The sequence below is a fragment of the Hoplias malabaricus genome, chromosome 6 (genome assembly GCF_029633855.1).
Source record: "Hoplias malabaricus isolate fHopMal1 chromosome 6, fHopMal1.hap1, whole genome shotgun sequence".
Lineage (NCBI taxonomy): Eukaryota > Metazoa > Chordata > Actinopteri > Characiformes > Erythrinidae > Hoplias > Hoplias malabaricus.
Window position 1 is genome coordinate 4611525 of NC_089805.1, and position 12404 is coordinate 4623928.

At 40.1% G+C, this 12404-nt stretch overlaps 1 protein-coding gene across 13 annotated transcripts in view; it reads right to left on the reverse strand.

Annotated features, from left to right (window-relative positions):
• Positions 1-98: 98 nt before the first annotated feature.
• Positions 99-12404, reverse strand: part of LOC136699563 (dual specificity mitogen-activated protein kinase kinase 4) — a 32209-nt gene continuing 19903 nt past the window's right edge. For 6 of the 13 annotated variants that reach the window (XM_066674372.1, XM_066674375.1, XM_066674376.1 and 3 more), the window contains 10 exons: positions 11679-11781; positions 10313-10487; positions 9685-9804; positions 8579-8698; positions 8418-8469; positions 8125-8252; positions 4175-4252; positions 2281-2429; positions 1807-1861; positions 99-1565 (listed from right to left, as the gene is read on the reverse strand). In XM_066674372.1, the coding sequence (XP_066530469.1) occupies positions 1452-1565; positions 1807-1861; positions 2281-2429; positions 4175-4252; positions 8125-8252; positions 8418-8469; positions 8579-8698; positions 9685-9804; positions 10313-10487; positions 11679-11781 (1094 nt within the window). In that variant the 3' untranslated portion in view covers positions 99-1451. Of the gene's footprint in view, positions 1566-1792; positions 1862-2280; positions 2430-4174; positions 4253-8124; positions 8253-8417; positions 8470-8578; positions 8699-9684; positions 9805-10312; positions 10488-11678; positions 11782-12404 lie in introns of all 13 variants that reach the window. The other 7 variants (XM_066674365.1, XM_066674373.1, XM_066674367.1 and 4 more) reach the window with 4 other exon arrangements.

Genomic DNA, 12404 nt, shown 5'->3' on the forward strand with positions numbered 1-12404 from the left:
GCAGCTGTTCATAAAATTGTGATATGAATGTGTATACATACATTAAATCATGATATACGTTTAACAAACATATGCACACAAGTGTCTTGTTTCTGAGTTTCTTTATTTACTTGTCTATCAGAACGTGTTTCATTGTACATTGAGGACACAAGTCATTTTAGGCAGAGACCAGGTTATGACTACAATATCGCCTTCCGTCCACAGCCAGTGGTGACCAAACTCATGCCCTGCACCATATATATATATTTTTTTTTCCTTTTAGCTTACCCTACTCCAAAACTCCCCACCCAGATAATGAATAGCTGAATATATCCTTATTTAAGGATGATCATTTGCACCATTAAAGGAATACTTAAGCCTTTTTAAACCTGTGATCCATCTGCAGCATAAGGTTGATTGCTATAAACTGCCTCTATTGAGTGAAATGTGCTTTTCATTTTCAAAGCGAAAATAAAACCTTGAAATAGTGGAACTTAAGGAGGGGGCAAGTGAAGGACACCAAACTCTAGTTAAAGGAACAAATAGCAATCTTCTTAAGTGATATTTCTTCACATAATGAAACAGTCACTCTACTTACACCTACTCTTGCAAAGGAAAAACAACTTAGCTAACAACAGCGCTAGCCTTCTTTGCTAGCTGTATTTTCCTCAGGTTGTTACTATAAGATTTTGTGGTTGTGTTTTTGTTAGTCATGGAGGATGGCTTCTAATCCATGTTTTTGTTGTTTTGTTATCATTACCAGCATCAAGTAGCTCTTGCTCTTTACTAATTCATATTTAAATGACATAAAACCATAGTTTGTAGCAATCAACCATACGTAGTGTATGCAGCAGATTGAGTCTTAGTTGAAAAACGCTGGAGTATTCCTGTAAAGAAAAGCCATAAAACATGCGGAGCAAAACTGAGATTAAGGGTCCACTGTTTATTCTCTAAAAACACAGACATGGAAGAGGCGGGCACAGGGCACCATAGTCAGCACAGTTCCAGTATGTCGACTTCCTCCAACATACATCAGAAGTAGGATTACATTTCCAAGAAGTTTATTTTAAATCTTTTTTTTTTTTTCAATTATTTAAAATCACTATTCTCCATCCACGTCCTTGAGATGAGCCGAGAGCACAGTGGCTTCATTCGTTTACTATTATACTTAAGCATCAGTGGGCGGGTGGGTGTGTGATGAGGGAAATACAGACAGAGATATAGACAGACAGAGACAGGGAGATAGTGTATGCGTTTGTGTGTGTTCAGATGACATTTTACAGATGTGATTGAAAACACCTCATCTTATTGCACCTGGTGTTTCTGCATTTTTTTTAACACTGCAATTATTTTCTTTTTTTGAAGAAGCAAATCCTTACACAATAGCTTGCATTTATTGTTTCCCCCAGAATGTGGAGACTGTGTTTTTTGTTTAAGTGTGTGTCTTTGTGTGTGTGTGTGTGGTCATTCCCTTAGTCCACATACATGGGAGAACTAGGTGAAGCAGGCATTTGATCGAGGATCCTGCACACGTAGCTGGCAACATCTACAGAGCGCTCCTCATACATCAGGATGAAGGGATGTTTCTTTAAAAACAATAAAAAATAATAATGAATAACAGTGTTTAACCGACTGGTGACATGACAATTCTGGACTATCCTAGATTCGAAATAGCTCTGCCATCTTCTGTATCATCATAAGAGCAATTTTAAAAAGCAACATTACTTGTTTCCCAGCTAACTCGCCTGTATAAAGTTATTACAATTTAATGAATAAAGAAATGAAGCAGGAATAAAATGAGTAAATAAAGCACCGTGCCAAACAGACCCGACTAACCAGAAGTTCTCTGTACTTTGGCCTTTTAGATTCATCCTTGGTAAGGCTGAAATATGAGAGGAGAAGGAAAGGTGTTAAACATCTGAGCGCACAGTGGAGATCAAAGATTTTAACAGACACTTAAATACACAGCTCAGCCAGCAGAGGGCACCATTTCAACAGGTTTCACGAGTAGATTCTTTCTGGGAAAAGTCTTGTTCATATTAATGAGAGGTGTGCTACAATGTGATGGCCCAGGAGGAAAAATCCAAACTGAGCAATAAGGTTTGATGGAGATGTGAGACCATTAGAAGTAAAATCCTAATTATTACACTACAATCTAATCCGTTTATTGCTATATTAAGGAGTTTGTTAAAACCATACACACACGGGACATTACACAGTGTTATTACATACTGTGTTTGACATCATCTACTAAAACATGTGCTTTGTTTGTGTGTATGACGGTGAAACAGAGAACAGTACCACAGGTTGACGAAGTTGATGAACTTGGGGGAGAACTGTCTCTCCTCTGAATTGCTGAGTTGAGGAGGGTCTCCTTTCACCACTTGGGTGAGCTGATCAAACACACTGTTCCACTTGGGGTAAGGAAACCGCCCAGTGGCCAGTTCATACTGAAATGCACAAACACACACACATAATATCATAAATTAACATTTTTCCTGTGCAAATATACTAATGAGAGTAAGCCCACTTACTAGTGTTTTTGCACCCTCTACTTCTGAGATTGATGTGACAGAGGTGCCATAGGGCAGCCTCACTTATCACCACATGATTGAGTTAACAGCTGAGGCAGTAGAATGTGCCACCATTATTTTAAAGAATCTATGAATCCCGTAATCATAAACCAAATCCTTTACTGAGAATTCTGTAAAATTATCAGTACTTAATAAACCAAAACTCCACATTTTGATAATAAATATAGTATAACGTACTTAGTTAAATGGGATTTAGTGCAGCACTGTATATTAATTCATTCATTCATTATCTGTAACCCTTATCCAGTTCAGGGTCACGGTGGGTCCGGAGCCACCTCGGAATCATTGGGCGCAAGGCAGGAATACACCCTGGAGGGGGCGCCAGTATTTCACAGGGCAACACAGACACACACACATTCACACTTACGGACACTTTTTTTTTGAGTCGCCAATCCACCTACCAACGTGTGTTTTTGGACTTTGTGTCTGCGTGGGTTTCCTCCGGGTGCTCCGGTTTCTTCCCAGAGAGAACACACCACACTCCTCACAGACAGTCACCCAGAGGAAACCCACACAGACACAGAGAGAACACACCACACTCCTCACAGACAGTCACCCAGAGGAAACCCACACAGACACAGAGAGAACACACCACACTCCTCACAGACAGTCACCCAGAGGAAACCCACACAGACACAGAGAGAACACACCACACTCCTCACAGACAGTCACCCAGAGGAAACCCACACAGACACAGAGAGAACACACCACACTCCTCACAGTCACCCGGAGGAAACCCACGCAGACACAGGGAGAACACACCACACTCCTCACAGACAGTCACCCAGAGGAAACCCACACAGACACAGAGAGAACACACCACACTCCTCACAGTCACCCGGAGGAAACCCACGCAGACACAGGGAGAACACACCACACTCCTCACAGACAGTCACCCGGAGGAAACCCACGCAGACACAGAGAGAACACACCACACTCCTCACAGACAGTCATCCGGAGCGGGAATCAAACCCACAACCTCCAGACCCCTGGAGCTGTGTGACTGTGACACTACCTGCTGCCCAGCACTGTATATGAAACGCTGAATTTGACGGCAGTTTTTAAAAAACGTCCCACTGCTAGTGCATTATATCCACATTAAAACATTGTGATATTTTGAAAAGTATTCTTTTGGAAGTATTTCATTTTTAAGAACATCTACCTGAATGTGGTGATATCGTATTACAGCAGACGTTTAAGCAAAAGCACAGTAGATGAATTGTGTTATGATGTGTCATCTCAGCTATCATTGGTCCACAGCCAGAATGTTATTCATCATAACACCACTCTTAATGTGTAATATTTATAGTGCAAGAAAAACAGTTACAGCAGTTAAACCATTGTCCCAACTCTGCTGCTGATGTCTCAAAACCCCACTGAGATAAGTTAAAGTGTAAATCTCAATTTTATTTTTTAGGAATTTTTGTTGTGTTACGTAAATCATCCGAGGAATGACACAGATATGCACAAATAATGTGATACAAAATAAATAACACTAATAGAAGGCTCTCCAGTCAGAGTGTTTGGGAAGAGCTAACAGTCATATAAATACACACAGATTGCAACACTGTCTGTAGCTACTGATGACTTCCTCCACATACCAGCGTGATTCCCAAACTCCAGACGTCGGAACGCACGTCATAACCTTGCCTGGAGGCACTGGGGTCTATTCTCTCTGGCTGTGAACGAGAAAGAGAAAGAGAGACATTGCCACGATGTATCAGAGCTGTGTGGGATGAGTACAAATTGTAGCCACCTGCTGTAGACTATGATCTCATCGACTGAGAGATCCAAACACACTCTTTCTGACCCAAAAACAGCAGGTGTCTCAGATCTACAGCCTTGTACTTTGGGTTCAGCAAGTGTACATTTTACATTTATTTATCTATGTTTTAAATATTTATTTATAAAAAATAGAACATTAAGTTATTTTTATGTTCTAATAACATCCAGTGATTTCAATTGATTTTTTTATTTAATATTTTTAGGCTTAAAAATGCCATTTAATATTAAGACCATTTAAAGGAACACTGTGTAATATATTTACCATAAAATAACAGCTTCAAAATCATTGTGATGCTTCACTGACCAGTTTTAAAAATATAAAGTAAAATATAGCATAATCACATTGGCTATTTTATGAACTAGAAATAAAAAAAAAAAATATAGGTGATTCCAAACTTTTGTAAACAGAAAGACAGACAGTACATAAACACAAAGTAATAAAGCTGTAATTTTCATTTATCTGTACCTTATTCTCTCTGATTATAACATGTCTTCTCAAGGGCCTATTTACACCAAGAGGTTATATGTAAACAGAGCATCCTTGAGGTAATTAAATGTTATAAAACCCATTTAATTATCATAATCACATCATGTACCTTTAGGGACAAACATATCAGCAGAAAACCAATTCACAACCGAACACGATCACACCTGTAAATGTTCAGTGCATGATCTCACCCCATCTCTCACTCACCGGTCACACTCACAAAAGTGACGTGGTTTTTAAAGCAGAGGGGAGACACGCAGGATGAAGTCAGCTTGCTATAATTAGTGTGTGACGTCAGCCAGAGAGAACTGCAGTGCTACTGCTCTAATACCGAACACACAAAGACACCCCCACCCACACACACAAAGGTAGTAGAGAGCATGCGACTCAAAGGCAAACTCCCACAAGCACAAGCTCCTACCCCAACGCCTAAATTAGTTCTGTCTTAGGATGCATGCTTTTAGGATGAGGAGGTGCCGAAAGTGATACAATTAGAACAATTCTAGCCCACCAACACAGTAAAGTAGAAACCTTCATACAATATCAGACTTTTACAAGAACAGAGCTGTTTCAGAATCATATAAACACAAATGTGGCAAACAACAAATAATAAACAGAAGCTAAAATCAGGAAAATGGGAAATGTAGTGTGTTGAAACCCCAAAGTAGCACAAAGATGAGAAAAATTCCAAATAAGAGTATATTTAGCAATTGGGATTATTTTTAATTCAGATATCACTTTTAGATTCACAGTTATTTCTCAGGAAAATATAAAAGGAACTGAGAGATTAGGCAATTAAAACTGATTAAACAGATTATGGGGTGAGAGAGAGAGAGAAAGAGAGAGAGCGAGCACGAGAGAGAGAGAGAAAAAAGAGAGCGAGAGAGAAAGAGCAAGAGAGAAAAAAGAGAGAGAGAAAGAGAGTGAGCATAAGAAAGAGAGAAAGGAGGGAGAGCGAGAAAGAAAGAGAGAGAGAGAGAGAGAGTGAGCATAAGAAAGAGAGAAAGGAGGGAGAGCGAGAGAGAGAGCGCGAGAAAGAAAGAGAGAGAGAGAGAGAGTGAGCATAAGAAAGAGAGAAAGGAGGGAGAGCAAGAAAGAGAGAGAGAGAGCATAAGAAAGAGAGAAAGGAGAGAGAGAGAGAGAGAGAGAGAGAGAGAGAGAGAGAGAGAGAGAGAGATTGATTCAAATGAATGAAGAACAGCTATGAATGAACGCTACCACCATGTGATTAGGTGTGGTAGTCAAGGCTGTATCATAACACCGTATCTGTATTTAGAAAGAAAAGTGGTGTGACAGGAGCGTCTCCCACCCTCACAAATACAGTAGTATGCACACAAGCTGAAGCACAGGGGATAAACAGATACCATCCATCAACTCTTACTCACACTCTCTCTCCCTCTCTCAAACCATAAAAGTAAATAATTATCAGCATTCTTGACTGTGGTGATGATTCTTTATTTATATGGGTATGTGGAATTTTTCACTGACATTGAATGAATGAATAATCAGTATGTCTCATTCAAGGAGTTAAAGGTCGCATCTACTGTAACTGATAAACAGTGAATGAATGTGTGGGTGTTAAGAGTCTGAAACCTTTTACAGTTTACAGTTGTCACTGAATGCATTCACAAATTAATGAACCATATAAAAGGATTGGTCTCGAGTCCAAAGCTCTAGCATTAGACCGACTGAGACTGAATACATGGGTGAACGGCCTATTTTTAAGAACCGATACTTTGGCAGTAATACACGGTGTCAATAAATAATTAAATGACAATGTGTGGATGGATGGATTAATGAATCCGACAGTTCAGCAGCAGGAATAAATGATTAAATTTGTTGCTGTTAGGATCTGATACTTATGTAGTAATGTGTGTTGTAGGGCTGGGCAATTAACTGAAAATGAATTCACAATCGACACTGACAACTTCTAAATTGATTTTTCTTTTAATGCAGTTTATCCTTTTTTTCATCCATCCATCCATTCATTATCTGTAAGCGCTTATCCAATTCAGGGTCGCGGTGGGTCCAGAGCCTACCTGGAATCATTGGGCGCAAGGCGGGAATACACCCTGGAGGGGGCGCCAGTCCTTCACAGGGCAACACACACACACACACACACCTACGGACACTTGAGTCACCAGTCAATCTACCAACGTGTGTTTTTGGACTGTGGGAGGAAACCGGAGCACCCAGAGGAAACCCACGCAGACACAGGGAGAACACACCACACTCCTCACAGACAGTCACCCGGAGGAAACCCACGCAGACACAGGGAGAACACACCCTACTCCTCACAGACAGTCACCCGGAGGAAACCCACGCAGACACAGGGAGAACACACCACACTCCTCACAGACAGTCACCCGGAGGAAACCCACGCAGACACAGGGAGAACACACCCTACTCCTCACAGACAGTCACCCGGAGGAAACCCACGCAGACACAGGGAGAACACACCCTACTCTTCACAGACAGTCACCTGGAACCCACAACCTCCAGGTCCCTGGAGCTGTGTGACTGCAACACTACCTGCTGCGCCACCGTGCCGCCCTCTTATCCATTTTTTTTTATTATTATACATATGTCCCCCACTGTTTGTTCATATACCCTTAAACCATTCTACTGCACGTGTAGTCATGTGATTCTACCTCATGGAAGCAACATAGAAGAGCATGTAAAATAGAAGCAAACCAAGCAGCTTGTAATAAAAAGAAAAATTGTTTGTCGCTTGGTCTGTCATTTGGACATTTTAACTTTAGTGAAGACGACACAGAACATAAAGAGCATAAATGTAAATGCTGATGAAAAACAGTTTCAGCTCCCTAAGTTAATACCAGCAGGCTATTTAACACTAGATCACATCACAAAATATGAACAGTGCATGGCTCAAAAAGTGACAGACAAGCTCCCAACAACATTAGGGGAAAAAGAATTCCAGCTTTAATACTTGGCTTGTACTGTAAATATAATCTTGAGAGGCCTGTACATATATACGTCATGGGAGAACCACCGGCCTGGTTGCACTAGCACAGATCCAGCCTCCCAGACCCCAAGGAACTCAAACTTGTACAGCACAGTTCCTCCAGGTTGGATGTTCCCCTCACCAGAAGAGCCCTCTGGGCCTCCCAGTGGTCAAGGTGGCTAAATCTGTCATAGTGGAAGCAGATCAGTGGGTTGGGTGCTTGGGTCTGACGATTTAATAGCAGATCTTTCAGCCACATGAATGAATGTAAGTATAATTGAATGAATAACTTGCTGTTAGAAAATGAGACTTACTGCCATGTATGGTCTGCAGCCCGCATCTCTGGTTTTTGCGATGGAGTCAACGAGCTGCCCACTGATACCGAAATCACACAGCTTAATGTTACCATTCCTGTCCAAGAGGATGTTAGAGGGCTTAATGTCTGTGGAGAGAAAGTGAGAGAGCGACAGAGCAGAAAACTTGATTAGATACATCCTGGAATGTGGATCCATAGCGGTAAATAACTATGGCATTTCCAGTCCCAGCTAGTTAACACATTCATAACTCTGTGGCTTGAAGATGTTTTGAAACACAGTTTATATCTTACCTCTGTGAATAATTTTCAAGTTTTCTTTTAAGTGGTTAAGTGCTTTCACAGTCTGTAAAAAAAAAGAGCAAAAAAGATGTAACCACACTATAATAATATTGTCATAATCCACTCACACACAGAATGGAAAAGATAAAGCGCAGTTAGGAAGTATGACTCACAGCTAACGTAATTTTGCCTAAAATCTCCTCTGGGATCACATCCTCCAATGTGGAATACACATATTTGTAGAATTTGTCTAACGAGGTAGACATGAGTTCCATACATATCCAACAGTCACCCTGAATGGAAGAGAGGAAAAGAGAGAATTATCATATATTTTATGACTAGTTAATAAGCTGAGATCTTAATTGCAATCAACAGTTCATGAAGTTAGTTTCTGACTGTTAATCTGTTTGAAGAACGGCTGACGCAATAACCACAAGGACGTTACTGACCAGCCAACCACAAGGAATGGCTAGCAACCACGCAATGTATACATATTTTTCCAATATTCGCAAGGACTTTATTGTTTAACATTTAAAAAAAAAAGGTTGTAAGAGTGTAATTTTTCTGAACTGCTGGAATATGAACCGCAGTGGCTAATCGGCTGACTGTCAGTCTTCGTTTTATAAAATGGACACAATGGCAGCAAACCTTGTTACAAACTAAATGCAACTTCACCAGTCTGCGAGCATTTAAGCTTTCAGCCAAATGAAAAGGGAGAGACAGCCAATTTAGATGAGGCAATATACAAAATCTATGCCAGAAATATTGCTGTGAAATGGGGAAATGCAAATCTGAAACCTCATCTAGCAACCTATTATCCAGCTGTCGATGCCAAAGTGCCTCTGCCAGCACTGAGTCCTGGAGCAGCCTCAAAAGGACCATTTCAGGGCAGTTTCATGTGACAGGTAGGAGTCAAACCTTATATTCAACAAGCAGTTAACGTGATGAACATCACTATATTTTTCTTCATATAATCATTATTTTTAAATTCACTTACATTGATAATTGTACGTGTGTTTATACGTTGACCGTTATAGCAAGGGTGTATATAATATGCGGGTGTTCCAATCTGGACAGAGATTTGAGCTTCACTACAGTGTTATCCACTCTGATTTCACTTAAACCAGTGTTGTCCATGTTAGCTATGTTTACTCCAGTGCAAAATTTAAGAAGTAAGGCTATAAAATGAGAGACTGTGTAGAGATTAAAAGAGAATGAAAGAGAGTAGCTGTGAAGTGACGGAGAGCGTGTGTAGCTTTAAAACAACACTTTACTGCACCTCTCTGAAGAGTGCTCCATAGAACTGAACAATGTAGGGACAGTCACTGCTTCTCATGACCACATCCAGGTCCATAAGCAACTGTTTCTGCTCCTTCTCATCCACAGTAGATCTGATCCTCTGTCATACACACACAGACACACACACACAATCAACCAAAGCACTGTCATAGCGTAGGTTTAAGAATCGTTTAAAATTTGTTGTTGCTTTCGTTAGCTTCCTCTTAGGTTTATATCAACATCACTGATTCTTCTTTATATGTTTTTTCATTAAAGCAACACTAGGTTTATTATTTTATTGATAAAACAGAGACTGTGTCATTGCTACTCAAGGCTCAGCACTGCAGAAACTGCACTATGTATCTTTAAGAGGCAGGTATAAATCACTCCCTCTCCGCTTTCCCCTTGATGTCTGGATAGTGCTAAAAATGAAATTACACTCAGCAACTTTAAGGGAACCCAAGATATACCAAAAATACTAAATCTTACATAGTGTTGCTTTAAACCAGGTGTTTCTCAAATGTGCAGTTTATAGGACCATAGCTTGCAGCCTTAGTAAGTGTAATCTCAGATGTGTTATAAGAGCATATCATAGTTGAAACAATGCACAATTTATCACTGAGGGTTACCTTTACAGCCATGATCTGTCCGCTGGGTTTATGGGCCATTTTGTTGACAGAGCCATAAGCCCCCCGCCCAATCTCCCCCAGGTCCTTTAGATCCTCCGCCGTGAAATCACAGTGCTGCTCTGGAGAAATCTTCAACTTCCCTGAAGACTCAATACTGTGTGTACGCAGCCGCTCTCTGAACACACACACAAACACACTCTTGTTGAGTTCTTGAATGCCATATAGTAGCTCACAATCTTAAAAGCTAAGCACCAGCTCTATGAAAGTGTCAAACAAATAAATACAGTGGAATTTTTGAGTTCCTAACTTGTGTTTATTGATAGTCAGAAAACATGTTATTTCTTACTTATTCAAGGAATAAGGTTTAAAAGACCGTTGCCATGTACATAATTCAATGTACAGTGGGACATCTGTGCACAAATGGCCCAAAGATCCCAAAATATCCAGAAAATGGACTAAATTTTTCCACTTTAAACGGGCACTTTGGAAAGGACCATCCACTCACTCCGTTATCTGTAGCTCATTTCACTGGCGCTTTTCCAACAATATGGACATGTAAGGACACCAATGAAAGGTGTTCAAGAGCCTCTGTAACATGGAGGTAAACAGGGTAAGGACACTCACTTCGCCTGTTTTAGTTGGTGTTAGTTAACGTTAGCTTGACTCGCTAAACTCGGTGGCTCAGATTATACTCGGCTACGTAGCTGCATTACTGAGGTTTATAGTGTCGGATGAATTCGAGTTCGACTTCGATCACATTTACAAGAATAACGGTACCTCTACATTTGAGTTTAGCTTATTGCTAGGCTATTGTCATGAATAATGTTGGTTATTTAGCTAGATACTGTCATAACAGTCGGTCATAACGGTGTTTTACCGCGGCGTTGTTCAGCTGTTGTCCACCAGTGACGTCACGGTCGCGTTCAAGAATTTCCGTAGCGAGCTCGGGTTTTTCCGTCAGTTTAATAAAATTGTCAGTTTTAAAGCAAATTAAGCTGCTATTTTCATTTTAATTCATACTCATATCTGTCAGTAACTACAATAATGTGAAATATTCATGGAGGTCCATTAAGTGGTGCACAGAACTCACATAGCATGACTCTAATAAAAGATTTTTCCTGAAGCAAACTATAAAAGCTTCAGATTTTTTGGATGCTCTCACCACCACAGTGAATAATTCAGAGTCTGAATGTTTCTCCAGAAAATCACAGTTGGCACCAAAACACTGAATATCTTTGCATACATCTAATAATCTAAAACTTAAACTTTCTCTTTAAAACTCTTAAAAGGTTTACTATTGGTTTTTAACAGTTGTGAAATATTTACTCAGGCTTCAAAACAAGTGAAGAGGAAAATGTATACTCACATGTGTGGGTTTTGAAACGGTGGTCCTGCCGTGTTGAGGGTGAACCTTGTGGCTGGTTTGATTGGTGGATTTGCAAAATTTAATTTCAGTGCTTTACGTTTACCTGAGAGATGAAACAATGTAGACATTGAACTTGCAAACATATCTTTTGAGACCAGAAAATAATGTGCGGGCACACACACACACACACACACAAGGACAAAGTATGGAGAAGACAGTATGGATACTGTTTCTCCACAGAATCAGGTTTACATTAATTCAGTGAGAAATGTGGAGCATTCTACTGAATCTGCAGATGCTCAAGAAAGGCATGCACACCTGACCAGAGAAAGAGAACAGAAAAACCAACCAGATCTCTTAAAGCTGACACACTACGGTTTCACTGTTCCTTGTAGCTAATTTTGGATAATACTCTGCAGAGAACATGACGGTTTTAACTGGGGAAGCATCTGGTTTACAGTTTAAAAATAAAAGCAACCTCTGGCATAAAATATGGTTTCCTTGACTTACATTTTAAATGTAAAGTTGCTTTCTTTTTTAAACAAACAACTGATCTTCAACTGATAACAAAATGAATGCAATTTATTTGTACATATAATGCTCACATCATTTAAATAAGAAGTTATCTAGCCACAAGTCCCAAACCCATGCTCTCACATGAGCTTTGAACAGTCCACATTTGAACAGCTTTAGTAAATCTGGTTGTTGAAAACAATGATTGCAGTC